The 20,043-nt window shown below is 43.2% G+C and overlaps 1 protein-coding gene across 1 annotated transcript in view; it reads left to right on the forward strand.

Moving 5' to 3' along the window:
- Nucleotides 1–20,043, forward strand: part of NUP155 (nucleoporin 155) — a 1,504,248-nt gene that overhangs the window by 926,701 nt on the left and 557,504 nt on the right. Inside the window, exon 27 of the mRNA XM_044069916.1 lies at nt 7,063–7,166. Coding sequence (XP_043925851.1) covers nt 7,063–7,166 — 104 coding nt within the window. The remainder of the gene's footprint in view (nt 1–7,062; nt 7,167–20,043) is intronic.

Consider the following 20,043-nt stretch of genomic DNA (forward strand, 5'->3'; position numbering starts at 1 on the left):
GGGAACTGCTAAAAGTGAGGTCAGACAAGCTGAGCATGATACTTAGTGCCCTTCTGGCTAAGGCAGCACTTTCCTCTCTTAGTGACCCTCATCAAAGGAAGATGCCATACTCTTCCCCTGGTGGTAGATCTACTCACCCAGATAAAGGAAATAGACATTCACCTACAGCTGAACATGCTCAAACTAACAGCATGGAGGATTGGATTTTAATTCCAAACAGTATTAACGACTCTACTGAAGTGCTGTCTATCTGGAGAAAGGCTAGCAAACCAACTATTAGGAAATCATACTTATCCAAATAGTAAAGATTTTCTAATTGGTGGCAGGCCAAAGGTATCATGCTACTTCATGCTTGCATTAATCTAGTGCTGGAATACCTTTCAAGATTATTTCACCAGGACCTTTCTTATTCTAGTATTAAGCTGCATGCTTCTGCCACCTTTGCCTGCCTTTCCTGCTCCCCCAATATCTATTAACTCCCACCTGAAACTATTCTTAAAAGGGTTTTGCACCTAAGACCTCACAGAAAAAAATCCTGTCTGTTCTTGGGACTTTCTGCACTAGAAAAACTTACCCTGCTACTTTTTGAGATGGCACCTTCCACTCCTTTAAAGATGCTCACTTGGAAAACAAACTACTGATGTCCGCTAGGCAGGTCTCAGATCTACAATCCTTGGTGTGCAAAAAATCCTGCATTGTTTTTCACAGGGATAGAATAACCCTCGGCACTAACCCCTTTTTTCTGCCCAAGATATTATCAGTTCTCTCCTCGAATCAAGCTATTCACCTGTCAGTGTTCTGACCTAACCCACAAAATAAAGCTGAACAAATCCTACATTCCATGGATGTGCACAGACAGAGCGGGTATTACCAAAGAAGAACTGCTAGTGGCCTTTGCAGAAGAGAAAGAAGGTAGACCATTCTCCAAACTGTTTCAAAATGGATAGTCAAGTGTATTACATTCTGCTGTGCTTATCATGGGAAGCCATTACCAGCTTATGTCATGGCACACTCCAGAACAGACAGGGCAACCACCACTGCTTTCCTAAAAGATATTCCTACTCTGGCCATCTATGAGGCTACTACATGGTCCTTTGTCCACACCTTTACCAAACATTAAGTACCACTTAATGTTCTTTTGCACAATGTCTGGCCACATTTGCATCCATGCTGTACTAAGTGGATATAAATGCAATCGGCCATTGTGCAGACAGACGTTAAGTGAAACACAGTACAAAGTATACAGTGTTCGCTTAATGTCTGGGCCACATAATGTTCTTTCAGGTAAAACCTATCCCAGATGTTAAGCGCACATACCTGTATTTAGGAACTTCGCCTGTTCTAGGGCAGGGGTTGCCACATCTATCCTGCAGAGCCTGCTGCTGTAACTGTGGGAGTCCTCCCAAGAACAGTTTGACTATGAATAACATAGTACAGTTGTGTTACACTTACCATAATTTTAGATGTTTGAGTAGGTCATTGTTGCAGTACAAACTCCCACCCTGTTAACACTCTATATACTGGGCCCCCATGCTTGAAGGTTTGGGCAGGTTTTTTTTTTTTTTTTTTTTTTATCTATCAGCATTCCCCCTCCTACTTCTGCTCAAACCATGCTGTCCTCTAGTATCAGACTGACAATCACTGCCTAGAAAGACCTGAAGATTGTGCTTATAGATGCCTCTTTTATACACTGATGTCCAGATGTCAATCCTTTGACATCTGTCTGCGAGGGATGATGTAAAGACTCTGGGAATTCGGTCATTCATGGGCTTTTGCATGGCAGGAAGACCCAAGAATTAGTACTGCGTCATTTATCTATTTCAAAATTCTACAATTCTGTTGTGTTAATATCAGTGGCTGCATCAGTTACACTGATTCCACATGCAAGATGTTCCATAAGAGTGCTACAGTGGTCCCTTTGTTTAGTGGTCAGTGCTACATCAACCTGTTTACGTCCTGATATGACTGATGTCAGTAGGCAGGCATCACATTCTGTGGTAGTTGACCCCCCCCCCTCTCTTGTCTTGTGGGGTTGATCTTTCACCTTTCCACCCCAAAGGTCACTGTGACCATGGATGCCTCTTTTTTTGGTGTGGGGGGAATTTTGAAGGGAAGACAGTCCAAGGAACATGTTCATGACAGAGGCCAGTCTTCACATCATTGTTTTAGAGATGGGGGCAGTTCTTCTAGGAGCCCCCCCCCCCAACTGACGAACAGTCACCGAAAGATGCTGTAGTCCGGAATTAACCTCCAGGTCTCCTGCATGCCTTTCCCCATTTTCTTCTAATTGCCAAGTTTCTACAGAAAGCCATTAGTTGCAAAACAACACTGATTCTCATTGCCCCTTTCTGGCCCCAGCAGGTTTGGTCCCCCTTCATTTGGCCCCATCTGTTGGTTTGGTCCCCCTTCCTTTGGCCTCATCTGTTGCAGATTTCCGGCTAGCCTCACTGAAACCTGAAAACCCTGACGTTAACTGCATGATGCCTCCAGTTCTATTAATGCCCAAGGAGTCCAGGCTTTCCACCTCAGTTATTCATATTTTATCTTCATCCAAGAAACCCAACTCTGGGAAGATTTAAAAGAGTAAATTGCAAGGATTCACTGTTTGGGCTTAGATCCTTTATAAAACCTCTCCCTTGTATTTTGGATTTTCTAGCGGTTTTATATTCCGGAAGGATGCCAGTTTCTCCACTATTAAGTTTCAGCTACCAGTCATATCCAATTTTCATGTTGGAGAAAGCCAGAATCCTCTTGGATCTTTGAAGCTCTCTAAGGCATTCTTAAAAATAACTTTTCTGCCCATAGCCCTATCAGAGATCCAGTTCCTACTTGGGAAACTACCTTGATACCATGGGCTATAACCAGATCGCCGGGCTATAACCAGATCGCCATTTGAACCAACAGCATCTGCAGATCTGAAATTTTTGTCTTGGGGAAAAATATCTTCCTTGTGGCTGTCTCTTCTGTCCGAAGAATTTTTAGAAATCCAGGCCTTGTCTTGCAAACCTCCCTACTTAGTTTTGCACAAAGATATATTGTCCCATCAGGCTAGCCATAATTTTCTTCTCAGAGGCTTTAGAAGCTTCACTTCACCAAATGATTAACCTTCCAGTCTTCTTTCTAGATTTTTCTAACATGGGTGCATGTATCTTGCACCTGATGGATGTTCACCAGTAATTGAGGTTTTACCTACATTGCACCAATGGGATCAGGAAATCAGGCAAATTATTTATTTTTTGAAAGGCTTAGCTGGGGCAAGTTATCTCTAAATTACGCTGTACAGATGGCTCTGCAACTGTTCTACGTTTGTCTGTAAGGAAAAGGTATTGGTTGTTCCACACAGACTCAAAGCTCATTCAGCCAGAGCAGTGGCAACCCTGCACAGCTTATTTTGCTAGAGATCCCATAGTTGAGATATGTGCTGCATTTGCTTAATTCATACCCTTGTATCTCACTATAAGCTGCGCATGTATTCCAGGTTCCGTGCATCCTACACCTCCACAATTCTTTGGAATATCCTTCCATGAAACCACCTTGAGTTACTAGCAGCTGGGGAATCTGTTGTATACAATGAAACTGATGGAAAAGACAAAAAAGTTGTATACTTAACGTAACGCTAGGAATTGCACTCTTGAAAAAAGGAATGTCATCCATGTCAACCTCATTCTCTCCACCCCCCCTACCAAAATTATCATTCTTTGGCACTCAGTGGATCAATTGGACCTGTCCAAGCCCTTATCATATATTCAGCCTTGAGCTGATTTCTCTCCTTTTTCACTGTTGGTATGATATTAAAAGTTTTCTGTCTCTTTTGACAACGTATTAGATGCAAATGGGCAAACTTGATCCGAAGTATGATAGGGACAAGGGAGAATGATGGGTATGGGAGGAGCCTGAGCCCTAGGTCTAAGAACTTGAAAAAAATGGTGCCAAGGTCAGATCCAATAAACCATACCTTGAGCCAAACTAATGACTGTAATACTGATCTAGTCTTAATGGTAAGTACATAACTTTAAAATGTGCTAATTGGTTTTTCGATATAAATAACAGATTAACTAATGTTGAATTAAAGCTAAACATGGCAAAATGTATTGGTTTTGCAAATGTTACTTGTGTATTAATTTTGTAACATCCGATATAAAAAATATTAGGGATTCAATTTGGTTCTATTTTACAGATAAATCCATAGTGGGAGCTATTATATTTGTATATATTAGTGTACTACTGTTGGTCGAACTTAAATTGATCGATCTAAAAAGATCAAACATCAAAACACTGAAAAAAAAAAAAAAAACTGAAAAACATTTTTTACGGGGGCAAGCTCCAACACACCTGCTTGGGACTAGAGTATTTTCCGAAACTGCCCTTCCTCCGTCAGTGTTACATTACATGACCTTCCCTCTGACTACTGATCTTTTTGACATCACTCCAGATGAGACCCTGGGCTACCTTTGAGACCTTTATGCCAAACCATGTTCACAGCATGGTGGACAGAGGATTTTTCCTTTGACTTCTGCAGCTGGTAGTGTTGAACCTATGACATTTTTAGCAATGATTTGCAGTGTAGCCCTTTTCCCTGGTAATACAGGTAATGCTAGGTTGAGTTTTGGGTTACTGTTTGGCAGCCACACAGATGCTTTGAAGAGCCTCTTTGATGCACTTATCGTGGGAACTTCTTTGGACATATGACTGGATTGAGACCCAAACATCATGATGAGCACAAGGAAATTTGTATGCTCAGGGACAAAGTAAGTTTAAGTAGTCGGCATTTGACAGTGTGGTTCACACAGTAGCATAAAATACATGCCTCTTAATAAGCAACTTTTTTGGGGGGTGGGTTCACAATATGTCTGCTGGACAAGATGAAACCAATCACTACTGTCTTAGAGAGTGATCCCTCTTGATATATGTGCAACGCAACCTCTGTATCCCTGTCCTAGAGCTCAGGTGTTGGTCTGCAGCTCTCTTTCAGATCCCTTTTCCTGGCTGGAGGTACTGGACAGGGGTGCTTCATGTCCCCGACCCTTTTCCTTTTAGCTACAGAGCCAATAAATAGAATTTAGAATGTATATATATTTTTGTACTTTTTATGCACCTTTATTTGGGATTTGACGTCTAAATATTTTTGTTCCCACATTTCCAAGCTTGGTTCATTTATTAGAATTTTGAACGTCAAATGCCACATGAAGGAACAAGAGCTGTGTGGTACTTAGACCATCACACTTGTGTTTCCTGCTGCTTCTGTGCTTTTAACTCATGACTTTGTCACAGATATCCCAAGAATAATTGCAGTGTTAAATGAGTTCACAGAGTGGTCAGACTTGCCGATAAATTTACACAAATGTGCGATTTCTATGACCTGTTAGTTTGCTGTTGATTTTGTGAGGGCTGGAGTCTGTCTACTGCTGGCCTGGTCCAAGAAAGCATCTCTATACTTTGGCATCCACTTGGCTTGAAATATCACTACAGTGAAGAACATTAACTTAAAAGTAGTCTGGGCCAAGAGGTTCGTAATGGTTAACAGGCATATGCAGTTTTCTCTTTTAGGCCAAATAGCTTTGGCTAACATGCTTCATTAACTATTTTGCTGTATTTTTTTCAGTGGCGAATAAGCAGCTCTTAATCTTGCTACTTTATTTGGGGTAAAATCATGATAATAGGTTTACAGAATGCCCTGGGCCTCATTTGGGTCTTAGAATACTAGACTTGCGGAAAATATGCACGTGGTGAGACCCTAGCTCAAGTCTTCTCAAGCAATAGAGAAAACTCTCCAATCTGGGCTCTAATAGGAGATAATGTAGCATAGGAGGTTCACTGGTATTCAAAGGTCTGCTTAAACATTTTGTTAAGTAATACTTTATCTTCTTTATCTTTTCAGCTTTGCAAAGAATATACAGAGTGATATCACATGAAGATGTTTGGAGTCCTGCTGTAGCATTCGGTGGTTTCTCTAGTTATTAATAGATGGCTGCTCCATTTTGGTTGCAAACTGGGCTGGGAAAGGGATAGCTTGCTTGTACGATTTTGTGCAAGAGGTTAGTGGTGAGAGGGTTTTTGTGGCCTTTTCGCATACATCTGGTAAATCTGGTCTCCCACAAGTTTCCTTTTGTAAATATCTGAGGTTAAGATGTGGTTGTATGAGATAATTAAAGTTTGATCATTCAGCATTTCTTTTCCTAGGAATGACTAACTGAGGGAGCACTTCCAACAGTGATGCTAAACAGATTGTGTTGTCATTGGCAGATAGTGTTAGTGTCTCCAGCCATGTGTGAGGTTGAGGAGTGTCTTAGACAAAGTGCTTGTCTTTACTCTGACTCCACTGTGGAGAAATGGCTCCCTCTGGTCTCTGAGATGATGGCGAGTCAAGGTAAGACCATACATATGAAAAAAAGTTTGCTGTTTTAGTGCAGTGGGTACCGGTCCCCCATACAAGGTGTACAGAAATGTTTTAAACATTTAAAACAGTGCAGGATTTGTGCACTCGCTAGAAGAGGAGCCTTGTACAAATTCTGGGAGCAGCCAAAAGGTTTTGATCTACAAGTTTCTATAGGTGGTAGGGTTAGCAGGTGCTTTGAACTATATCCCTCCTTTGCAAAAGAACATTTCACCTGCAGTGAGTGTGCAGTGAGATGTTTAGGGGTAGGGTTTTCAGTATTTGGATTCAGTAGCTCTTTTCAGTTATCCATGTTTAGTTTCACAATGGAAAAACCGTGGTAATCTAAGTACTTTTATGCTACGTAAATGATTAAGACTGTTAAGCAGTCACCTGTCAGCCACAGTGGACTACCCACTAAAACACTTAGAATCTGGCAGTAATAGTTTGAGATATAACATGTACGCCTGCCAGTTATGGATTAAGTTTCTGACGTTCTTGAGTATTGACTAGTATTCCTGTATAGATAGTTTGGCTTGCTTTTAGTCAAGTTCTGATATTTTTTTTCTTTTTTTCCCTTTTTATCTAATAATGTTACTAAAATCTTAAGTCATTGTTATATATTTAAATAAAACTGTAAAGTTAATTTCTGTTTTATGTACTTTGCTCCTTTCTGTGTTTATGTTCAGCACTTTCACAACACCAGCTAACCTACAGCAAAGACTTCTAGGTTTCATGCGCCCTGATGGAAGTTCACAACAAGTTCAGCAGGAGCTGCAGCGAAAGTACCAAAGTAAGCTTTACCTCACTCAGTGACACCATTTAAACATTGCAGTTAATCATTTTTTCTTGGTATTGGCTACTTGTTTCTTAGTACCATTGCTGTATTTATTGTTGTGTATGTTTAATTGGTAAAATTTGATGTGGGTAAGGAGAATCATTCAATCATGGGGATATTTTTTACATGGTTTTATAAATGAGATCATGGTGCTGTACATGCTTGACAAATTGGTTATAGGACAGATTAGATACCAGCTGTTGATGAGATGATGAATGACATTTTCTCAATTTGCAGCAAAACAAAATGTTCATAATTGGATTTACAGTGGAAAATGTTTGAAGGCTGCTATGAGCTACGTCTTTCCACAGACTGCAGTTTAGATAATCAGTGATCCACAGGAATGCCTGAGTCAGACTGCAAAATGCTATGATGTCCTTCAAGGATGCATCTGCAGTCATCACATATGGGTTGTCCTGCCTCAGGCAGCCCTTCGGTCGGCCGGATTCCAAAGTCTGGGTCCGGCGTCTGCTGATGTCGACCTTTCCCCGATGTCAGAGCGCCTGTGGTATAAAAGCGTCAGCCGACGCCATCTTCCCCAGTCTTTCTTGCCGCGTGGTGCCCGAAGCAGAAGCAGTTCGCAAGTGCCGGTCGGCCAGCTCCTGTAATTCAGCTACCGAAGACTTCAAAAGCTAAGTACCCCATTGGGGACTCTTTCTTGCGTCAGCCGATGTCATATAAAGTTAATAATTGCTTAACTTGTGGGAAACAAATACCTCATAAGGATTTCCACTCTTACTGCCTCCCCTGCCTAGGCCCAGACCACGACATCTCGGCCTGTTCAGCTTGTGCTTCCTTCAACCGACGCACTCTTAGACGTTGGGCGGAGTTTGCAGAGGAATTTTTTGGGGCTAGTTTTTCGTACAATATGCCGTCGGAGACTCTGACTTCACCTTTAACAAAGAAACGGAAGGACAAGGACCAACACATGCGGGCCGCAGTTTCGGCTGAAACCACGGCCAGGCCTACCGCGAGTGTCTCGGTCTCGGCTGAAACCGAGTCCTTGGTACTTCCGACCCCCGAAACTGCTCAACCGACAACCTCGGCCCCGGAGGCCCCTGCTGAGTCGGTTATTGAATTTCCTTCTGAAACTGGTGTCTTGGAAACTTCCGACACCATTCCTGTAGACAAAACTACACCAGCACGTGGTGCAGCCAGGCCTCCTGCATCCATGTCCATAAAGGTATTCACCAGGGCAAAAGCTGCTAAACACACAAATGCTATGCCTCCCAGGGTTATTCCTCAGGGACCCACTACAAGTTCACAGATTCTATCTTTAGCAGAGGACCTTATTTCCTTAATTAGGGGCTCTCAACCCCATCCGGACAGGGGCTCTCAACCTCCTCTAGACAAAAGACCCAGGGTTGAGCCCTCTGATCCCCACTCCTCAGAGGAGGCTTCTGATGGCTCTGCTCTCTCAAACTACCAGGAGGAGGTTTTTTCGGCCTACGAGGATTCTGATGCAGAGGAATCTATCCCCTCGGCCTCCCCTCCTGAAGAACTGTCCTTCGGGGAGACCCTTCACTCTATGAGAGAGCATTTCAAATGGCAGGGCCAGGAATTCTCTGATTCCAGGAAAAGATTAAGAACTTTTCTGCATTTACCTCAGCATAGACCTTTGGCTATTCCTACTGTTTTGAATGTCATCGATGATGTGTACTCTGAGTCTAGCATAACCCCTGACACTCTTCCTCCGGCCCCTGTCAAACCCGATAGGTACTACAGGGTCCCGGACTCGCATCATTTTCTTTACAAGGCCCGCTCTGCTGATCCAGAAACTATTTCCCAGGGCCCTAAAGGGGTTGCAGCTGCCACTACAAAAAATCCACTCCCCTCTGAAAGGGAGTCCAGGGCTTTAGAGAGATGGGGTAAAAAAGTGTATACTTCTGCTACTCTTTCTATGAGGGCATTAAATTGTCAATTTCATATGATACAGTACCAGGAGTATTTGTTAGATGAATTGCATAAGAAACTGTCTTCACCTGAACCCCTAGATCGCAAATCACTTCAGGATCTGGTACATAACTCCCAGCAGGTTAGCAACCATTTTTTGCAGTGTGGTTATGATGCATTGGAAGCTTCATGTAGGTCAGCTATGACAGGTGCAGTCATACGTAGGCATACGTGGCTGAAGGAACAATCTCTGCCAGACCATGTTAAAGCTAAGCTTCTGGATGCTCCACTGGAGAAGCAAAAGTTATTTGGCTCCACTGTTCAGGAGGTCTTAAAGAAATTTGAGGAAAAGGCAAAATCTGTACAAACAGTTAAAGATTTACTACAAGTTCAACCACCAAGATTCAGCAGAAATTGGCCTACCAAGAATTGGTCCTTTCCAGACACAGAAAGATTTCAGAGAGGCAAGAACAGGAGTGCCAGAGGTAGAGGGCAAGCTAGAGGCTCCTACAGAGGACGTCAATGGCAGCCTCCCAACCAGAGAGGTAGTGCAGGACCTACAACTGCTGCACAAGGACAGACTCAATGACTTTGCTTTGACTCCGCCAACCAGGGCTCAATTAGAAGTACCTTTGGGCGGAAAGCTTTCTTTATTCTCAGAAAATTGGCACAGTATTACAAGAGACAAATGGACACTGCAAATAATAGACAAAGGATACAGGTTCCATTTTCACACATTGCCAAAACAAAAGGCATGCCAGACCTGCCACCAAATCAAAGGGCAGAGGCTTTGAAACAAATCTCTAAATTAATGCAAATGAAAGCTATAGAAAAGGTTCCTCTTTCAGAACAAGGCCAAGGATTTTATTCCAGACTATTCCTTGTTCCAAGAAAAGAAAATCAATGGAGGCCTATACTCGACATGTCCGCACTGAATACTTATCTCATTGTGCCAAAATTCAAAATGCTGACTTTACAGCAACTCCTTCCCATGCTGGGCAAGGGGTCTTGGCTGGTGACTCTAGACCTCAAGGAGGCATACCTGCATGTCCCTGTCAGACAAAGTTGCAGAAGACACCTCAGATTTCTTGCAGGTTCAGAGCATTATCAATTCTCAGCATTGCCCTTTGGCTTATGTACTGCGCCCAGAGTATTCACGAAATGCCTGGCATCAGTAATTGCACACTGCAGACTTCAGGGGATTCAAATATACCCATATCTGGACGACTGCCTTATACAAGCGGACAGCCAGCAAACTTTGGTAAAGGACTTGAGTTATGCCATCCACCTACTGCAGGCCTTGGGATATACAGTCAGCATTCACAAATCAAGACTTTTTCCATCCCAAAGAATAACTTTTCTGGGTGCAGATCTAGACACAACCACCCAAATGGCTTTTCTCACAGAAGAAAAACAAAGACAACTACCGGATTACTTCAAGAATCTGACAAGACAAACTCAGCTGACTGCAAGGAAAATTCTGCAGGACCTGGGTTACATGGCATCTTGCATTCTTCTGATTCCACAAGCAAGGCTGCATATGAGGAAACTACAATGGTACCTAAGGAGTTTATGGACTCAGCACAGTCACAGCTTAGAAACTTTGATCCCACTCATTCCATGCCTCCAAAAGGAATTTCTGTGGTGGGCTCAAGCATGCCAGTCAAACAGGGGTCTGCCCTTCAGCAAACCAATAGCCAGCCAAACCATTGCAACGGACGCTTCAGACCACGGTTGGGGAGCACACATGGAGGGCAGATGTATTCAAGGACTATGGTCACAAAGGGAGTTACGCATGCACATAAACCAAAAGGAAATGCTGGCAGTGATACATGCAATAGAGGCCTTCAAACTCTTTCTGCATCAAGGCCACCTGCTAATAAGGACAGACATCACCACGGTTATGTGGTACATAAACAAGCAAGGAGGCACCCATTCCTTCACTCTTTGCAGACTGGCAATGAATCTATGGGAACTTTCCTTGAAACTCAATATAGAGCTGCAATCCCAGTTTGTGCCAGGAAAAGACAATATACTGGCGGACAGCTTAAGCAGAAATATCATGGATGCACACGAATGGATGCTGCACCCAGACATCTTCCTACAGATAACACTATCATGGGGCAGGCCGGACATGGATCTTTTTGCCTCCCCCCACAATCATCAGCTGAAGAAATTCTGCTCAAGGACATACCACCCACAAGCATGGAAAGTGGACGCCCTCTCTTTCAGCTGGAGAACTCTAACAGTGTATGCATTTCCACCTCTTCCATTATTGACCAAGGTCTTACTGAAGATCAGGACAGAGCAGCCAAAAGTGATTCTGATAGCTCCGGACTGGCCAAGACAGCACTGGTACCCACTGTTAAAGAGCATGTCACGCACAAAACCATGGCCTCTTCCTCAATGGCCACTTCTCCTGACACAGCACAATTACAAAACTCTGCATTCCAACCTGAAAACCTTGCAACTAACAACCTGGAAAATACCTTGACTCCTCCTCAGGATAAGCTATCCAAGAGAGGGAAGGATATCATCATGGAAGCTCGCCGACCTTCCACAAGAAAGGCATATTCAGCAAAATGGAAAAGATTTCACACTTGGAGCACCACAAAGGGCCTAGATGCGACAGTGATGAACATGGCACATATCCTGGATTACTTGGCGGAAATGCTCCACAATGGCCTGTCCTACCCTTCCGTTAAAATTCATGCTTCAGCAATTTCAGCAGAGTACAATACTGATCCACCTGTCTTTTCTCATCCTCTCCTAAGACAGTTTCTAAGAGGAATTAAAAACATCAATCCTCCAAGGAAACCTCCAGTGCCTACTTGGGACCTTAACTTCATGTTGGAAAAACTAACTCTGCCTCCCTTTGAACCAGCAACATCTGCGGAACTACAGTTCCTGTCTTGGAAGACTGCCTTCCTTCTGGCCATAACCTCAGCAAGAAGAGTATCTGAGTTACAGGCCCTCATGGCAGTACAGCCATTTCTTATTTTTCATCAGGACAGAGTCTCACTGAGAACCAGTCCTTCATTTATGCCAAAGGTGGTATCCAGGGTCTCATTAAACCAAGCTATTCACCTGCCTACCTTCTTTCCAAATCCACAAAACAAAGGGGAGAAACTTCTGCACACCCTGGACATACACAGACAGTTGCGCTACTACTTGGACAGAACTAAAAGCTACAGAAAAACTGACCAGCTGTTGGTAGCATATGCTGCTGGTGCACAAGGAAAAGCAATTTCCAAACAGACAATTTCAACATGGATAGGGAATTGCATTCGTTTTTGTTATTCCTTTCATGGAAAAACTGTGCCAGCTAACATTAGACCTCATTCCACCAGAGCCACAGCCACCTCCACAGCCTTCCTAAGAGGGTTGGCTACCAAGGACATTCTAGAAGCTGCTACATGGAGCTCCGTGCATACATTTTCCAAGCATTACAATTTACCTTTATATTCCAGATCCAGAGCAGCCTTTGCTACGGAAGTCCTGCAGGGTATTTTAGCTACACCATCCTTTACATAGATCCTCCACCCCCAGATTGGCTATGGTATTCTACCCATATGTGATGACTGCAGATGCATCCTTGAAGGACACAGTACAGTTTTGTACCTACCATAAATGTAGATGTCCGATAGGTATGCATCTGCAGTCAGGTTTACCCTCCCTCCTTCCCCTCTGTGGTATTTCTTGGGTACTTATCCCTCTTATAGCTAGCTGGGGTTATCTATTATGGTGTATTTGTTTTATATTACTGTGCATGTTTGGAATTTTTTGCATTTCTCCAAATGTAGCCTTCCTTAGAGGGCACCTGGCATCTGGGGCAAGAAAAACTGAGGAAGATGGCGTTGGCTGACGCTTTTATACCCCAGGCACTCTGACGTCGGGGAAAGGGCGACATCAGCCGACGCCGGACCCAGACTTTGGAATCCGGCCGACCGAAGGGCTGCCTGAGGCAGGACAACCCATATGTGATGACTGCAGATGCATACCTATCGGACATCTACATTTATGGTAGGTACAAAACTGTACTTTCCTGAGGATGTTAAGGCCCAGATCTCAAATGCTCTTCCTGAGAAGGATTTACTATTTGAAAATTCTTTAATGCAGGGGATTAATACATCATGGTGGTGAGTCAAACCTTTAGACAGTCGCAATGTGTAATTGACAGGTGATTAAATGATGCTGAAAGATGTAAGGCTTTTTGAAGTCCAAGCTCAGAGCAGCAGCAGAAGCATTCCCAGGGTTATAACAAAAAAAAAAAAAAGAGAGAGAGAGGGGAGCACAAAATAATTTCTATTTCTGGGGCAATTTGTCTTTCAGGGGGAGTGTGGGCAAGTTTGAGTCTCGCAAAATGTGAGAGTTACTCATTGGATTCCCTAAAGCCTTTAGCCATCTGTCCAGTTCCAGGAACCCTAGTGGATGGTTTTAATGCAGCTGCTGCTTCTCCTGAGTCAGTTTCCTGCTTCTACGAAGCCATATAAACTTTAGAACGTTCTAGAGTTTCTGAATTCTTTTAGAAATCCCTTTACCGAACTTGCATTTATTTCTCTTAGTAGGGATGCTAGTTCAGAGCTCTTTCTTCATCCATCCCTATTCCTAATTATAAAGGTAGTCAGGTTTTTGACAGGTTTTGGTAGGAAGTTTATACCCCTTTCGCATTAGATTTTGAGTAATCAGCTGTCAGACACACATGGAAGAGTATTTTCTTTCCATTTTTGCTGACATGTAGTTTATTTCTAGTCTTCCTAGTTCAAATGCTAATTTGTATTTGTTAAATATTTCACAATTTAGCGATTTCGTCCATGGTAAACAGGACTTCATCAGAATACATAATGAACCCAACACATTTTATAACCACATTACATCATGTAACACTTCAATTAAATAATCCCATTGAACTCAATTGTATAACAAACATAACATTTCCTTTATATTTTAAAAACTATTCAAGTAGAGCGTAATAAAACTAACTTTTATCAACTTCTAAAAAAGTACAGTTAAGAACTGTAGAGATATCTTTAATTAAAACTCAGTGGACAGGGAATAACGCCTTAACAAAAAATGCCCCCCCCCTTTCAATATTTAATAAGTATCTTCCAATTTTTAAATAGCCAAAGAAGCTTTAAGCTTTAAAACACTACTCGCTGAAATCATTTCTTTCAAACCCGGGGGGGGGGGGGGGGGGCATTGCATCATCTAAGTTACCATCTCTGTTCCAAATACTCCAGGAACAAATTTGTGGGACCCCCCCCCCAATCCTAAATCAACATGGACAATGGCCATAAATCTAAAAAATGTTTAATTTGATGTGTTTATATAGCGCATTCCTTTCGTCCTACTGTATATTTAGTTGAAACACATTTTTTAGATGGGGGGGTTTGTTAAGGTGTTGTTCCCCTGTCCACTGAGTGAAATGCGTTGGGTTGGGTTCATTTAAACTAAAACTGAGGAGGGTCAGAGGCCAGGGCATAGAAATGGGACTTCCAAGGCTGGGCTGGACGGGAGGAAGTACATGTTGTGCATCTGGCCACCTGTTTGGTGCGTCAGTAGAAGGAACATCTTTTTTGCTGTTGACTTGAACTGAGGGGGTGGGAAGCAGGTTCGTGGTACCGACATAGGGTGCTGGTTGAGACAGCTAAGCTTCTGATTAGCATCCTCTGTACTTTCCTGTCCTAGTCCTAGAATTTATCAAGAAACAACTTTCTTGGTGGACCAATCAAGTCGTACAGAATCTAGGTCTCCCCATTTCTCCTACCATACCTCTTCAGTCAATCACAGCAGATGCCTCAGCCTTTGCATGGGTGTCAGTATTGCAAGGTATCAAAGTTCAGGACATGTGGAAGCCTCATTTCGGGCACTAGCACATAAATCTTAATGAAATGAGGGCCCTGACAAAGGTTCTCAATGATGCAGCTGTGAGCACCCAGACCCTTGTTGTTCATAAGTCAACAGCAAAGCTATGTGGTACACAAACTAACAAATTGGGACCAAGTCATACTGCCATTACAAATCAGTTGTGTTGGCCTAGGAGCTGACAATTCAGCGCAGTCTTTCCGTACATACAACTACCATTCTGTCAGAACAGCACACAATAGAAGACACTATGAAAAGATCCAGGACAGACCCTCTAGTGGATGCTGCACCCAGAAGACTTCCAAGAGGTTGCCCATCTGTCGGGAACTCCCCAAGTAGATCTGTTTGCCACCTATTATAGCATACAGTTGTGGCAGTTCTGTACCAGGACATCTTGCAAAAAGGCCTGGAAATGGATGCCTTTTCTTTACCCATGAATGGCAATGTTGTTTTATGCCTTTCCTTCCATTTCTTCTGATAACCAGACACATAATAAAGAAGCATTCGCCAGAGACACTTCTGGTAGCTCCCTTATGGACCAGACAACATTGGTTCTCCCTTCTCATGCACCTGGCTGGAGCAATTACCAAAACCTTACTCACAGAGAGGACCTACTCACACAGGACAAAGGATCTCACTTGTCCAATATCTTTGTCCTCAATCAAAAACCTATATTTATGAAAGGTTTTTGATCCCACATAGGCACTTCTATTCGCAGGACTTGCAATAGGTATTCCAAGAGGCTGGAAATCTTGCCTACTGGGAAATCCTCTTTATGCAAAAGAAAATGTTCTAGTTGATATGATAGAGACTGGGATCCATCCCATGCAGAGACTCTGACAGTTCTCCAGTGCCTGTATGAATTGCTGGTGTCAGGTCTTTTCTTAACCGTCAAAATTCCCCTTTTGTCCACTTCTGTTTATCTGTTCCAGGATCTCCCCATTCTCACTTTATTCCAAGTCATAAAGTTCTTGAAAGGGGGTTTACAAATTAAATCACTTATCTCCCTTTGAACCTGCTACCCAGGTCTTCCTTGAAATGGCTTACTTGGAAGCCTACTTATTGTTCAGACTTTGCTCAGAGATTACTAGACAAGTGCCTAAGTAACAGACCATCATGTTTTCATAACACTAGTTGACCTATAAGGACAGGGTGAGTCTCATGGACAGCCCTTCCTTTATTTCCAAAATTCTTGAAGGTTTGCATTGAGCCAAATTGTTTCTTCTTTCATTCTTTTCTGAACCTGAAAAGAGAGCAAATTCTTCATACCTTGGATGTCCAGAGGCAAATATGGCATTGACTGGATAAAACTAAAGATTTCAGACTATCTGATACTTTTTATTTCCTTTGATGGTATGAAAAAAGGGTATTTGGACTCTAAATAAACCGTTTCCACCGTTTCCATTTGGCTGTCTCACCTTATTCAGATCTGTTACTCTCATCATGGGAAAAGTTCCCTTCTGAATGTCAAGGCTCTCTCTACCAGAGCTATGGCTACTTCTGGGTTTTTTTGGTAAGGGGTGGACTCAGAGATATTCTAGATGCAGCTTCTTGGTCTTCAGTTCACACTTTCACTAGTCACTAAAATTGACTCTTTTTTTCCAAAGCCAGAGCAGGATTTTCTAGAGCTGTTCTCCAAGATCTTCTGGACTCTGGCCCTACTTTCCTCCTCCTCCTCCTCCCCTGCTTCTTAAGCTGTAGCAATAATCCCATATAGTTAAAAGCTGCTGCAGCCACCATCTAATGCTGAAAGTAGTGCACTTGTGTAAGTAATCTTACCGTAATGGTAGATGTTTGAATAGATTACTGTACTAACACCCTTATTCCTCCCCTGTTGTTTTCCCAGCTTTCTCTAGCTGAGATGGAGCCCCTGTGCTTTTTTACTTATTTTCCTAGTCTTTTGGAATTCGCCCTCTTTCATTTGGGCAAGCAAGTTCTGAATTTATGCATGCTTGTACATTTTGTGGCTTGGGGGCAGGCATGCAGTATCCAAGGAAGGTACGCCAAACATTTGTAGACTGGCAGAGGATGTCTAATTTCCTTAGGAGGGTACTTCCCAAACGAGAGATTATAAAATCAGCAAGCAAAAAAGAGTAGTATTACTGGAATTAAATTAGCCTTCAGGTTTTAGTGAGTAACATGACAAGATGGACCATGGTTTTACAAAATCTCACCAAGATGAGACTGATATATAGACTATATTTTGCATAGCATATACCACGGACAGAAGTAGATTAAAAAAATTAAAAAAGACAGCTGGGTGCGCAAGTGCCAGGATAAAAAAGTACCATACTGGGGCAATGCAGCAATTGCCTCATGTACACAGACAACCCTCTCCTCCTACCACCCAACACTACAACCTGTGAGAGATGCAGTTACATAGCCAAGCTGGAAGCAAAGCTCTCTCCACCCAAGATTCTGCTAGACAGTCAAGAGGAGATGGTTAACACCCGCACTACACCTCAAGCAACACACAGACCTTCTAAACCCACACCGCCAATAACCACACATAGCAACACTCAATCCACATATGCGGAGGCCCTTAACTGTAACCTGCCCAAGCAACAAGGACCTCCGAAGCTGAAAATGCAAACAAACACCAATCACAACCAAAGTGTCACATAGCTCACAACACCAGTGTGCCACCCAGCAACAGCCCCTAAGGCAAGACAATGTACCTAACACTTTAGTCATAGGTGACTCTGTAGTCAAGCACACTGATGTCCCACTCACCAGGCTGAACAAGGAGAAAATTACAACCTGTCGGGTGCCAGGCTCCATCACATAACGCATGCACTCAAGTCATTCCACAACAAGTACAAATATGACTCTGTCATTGTCCATGTTGGAGTGAATGACGAGACATACCTCCATGTACTACATGAATAGAGACATGGAAGAACTCTCAGATCATGTGGCCCAGGCAGGTATGACCCTAGCCCCGAGTAGCATCCTGCCTTCTCCCAGAATGATACCACAATATAAGGACAAAATGATTGACTTCAAGAATTGGCTAAGCTTCTGGTGTCATTCAAAGGGGATCCAGTATCTGTCTGCCTGGGGTGACATGATCGACAGACCACGATGTTTTGCCAGAAATGGTCTGCACCTGTCACCTCTGGGATTCAGGTTACTTGCTAAGGCTCTTGCCACCCCTGTAGTGCCTTTTTTAGGCAAAGTTCAAAGGACAAAACTACCACTGTAACAGGTACAAGCAAGTAAAATCTGAAGGTAATGCTACTCAGTGCTAGAAGTGTAAACCTCAAAATGCGCTCACTCGAGGCACTCATAAAAACGGAGAGCATGCAGTAACTGAGACCTGGTTCAATGCTCCAGAGAGCACCCCTGCAATACCAGGCTACAACTCTTACCACACTTTTCGGCCACCAAACCAGGACCGAAACACTAAAGGTAGAGGAGTGTCCATATTCACCAAGGATATTCATAAAACCAGGCTAGTTGCCCAACACAATGTGTCAGAAATTCTCCAGGTGCAACTAACACTAAGTAAGACTGCAATCCAAATTGTAGCTTGCTACAGATTCCCCCACCATGCCCCAAGATTCTCACTACACCTTTCTAAACATACTGGAAAATATTAAGATACAACCAAACACCCTAATACTGGGTGATTTCAACTACCCTGCCATTAACTGGGAAAGCTACTCGTGTACCAACACCTTTGCCTAACGGTTCTTGGAATTCATAAATTCCAATGCCCTGAATCAACTAATCCATAGTCCCACCAGGGGCTCCAGTATCCTAGACCTGGTCATTACCAACATGGGAAATCAATGCTCCACACCTATGGTCACCCCCTCGTTGGTAAGGTTGACCATAAGCTAATCACCCTTAACATCCACATCCCACCCCCACCCCCATCCCCCAGTAAGGAAACCTCCATAAAAAACTTCTCCAAAGCCAACTTCACGATACTCAAGTTGGAAGTGACAAACTTCATGACAGGAACTGAAAGTTCGACTGCTGAATCCTGCACTAAGGCACTGTACGAGCACATGTACTCATGCATGAATCATGCCATCCCAAATAGAACCAAGATGCTCTCCTCCAAAAAAAAAGGAAGCCAATCTGGTGGTCCCTTGCCATAAACAAACTTTACAACAAAAGGAAGAAACTGTTGCAGAAAAGAGGAAAATCCAAGCCTCAGTAAGAAGCTGAGATCCCTCATAAAAGCCTCCAAAGCTAGTTACGAAAATAAAATTGCCAAAGATTCCAAAGACAACCACAAGGCACTCTATAACTTTGTCAAGAATCTAAATGGCAATGCTCAGATCTGCTCTGAGCTACAGCAGAATGGCATTAAAAATACTGATCCCAAGGATATTGCCAATATCCTGGCCTGGCAGATCAGTTCAGTGCCAACTTCACCCCCCAAATGACCCATCTCAATACTGGGAGATTGCCAAATTCCAGTAATAACGGCCACACAGGTAAAAAAACGCACTCTCCAAAGCTAAGAATACAGCATCTATGGGACCAGATGACATCCTGGGCTGTGTACTACATGAACTACAAAATGAACTGGCACCTCACCTAAGTGTCATGTTTAATCATAGCCTCACCTCAGGCTTCATGCCCACTGAGTGGCGCATAGCTACAGTTATCCCACTCCACAAGGGGGGGGATCCACCTTGGATCCCGGGAACTACCGCCCCATCAGTCTGACGAGCCTGATCTGCAAGGCCATGGAACGTATTGTCATGGAACTTGTAAACAAAGACATTGGCAGCTTTCAAACACTGGACCCCATCCAGTTTGGGTTCATGAAGAGTCGATCTTGTCTCCTGAACCTAATTGACTTCTTCGAATCGGTCTCCAGAGCCGTGGACAAGTGTAAGGTGGTCCACACAGCCTGTCTGGACCTCGCCAAGGCCTTTGAGACCATCCCTGACTCTGGAATCCTAGATAAACGTATTAAGCTGGGTATTAATCCCTACATCACTCAATGGGTTGCCAACTGGCTTACTGACATAACCCACACTGTAAAAGTAGCCGACTCCAAATCCAGCTCCAGACAAGTGCCAAGTGGAGTACCTCAGGGTTCAGTCCTGGG

The sequence above is a fragment of the Protopterus annectens genome, chromosome 1.part0 (assembly GCF_019279795.1).
Source record: "Protopterus annectens isolate FY-2018-M chromosome 1.part0, PAN1.0, whole genome shotgun sequence".
NCBI classification, from domain to species: Eukaryota; Metazoa; Chordata; order Ceratodontiformes; family Protopteridae; genus Protopterus; species Protopterus annectens.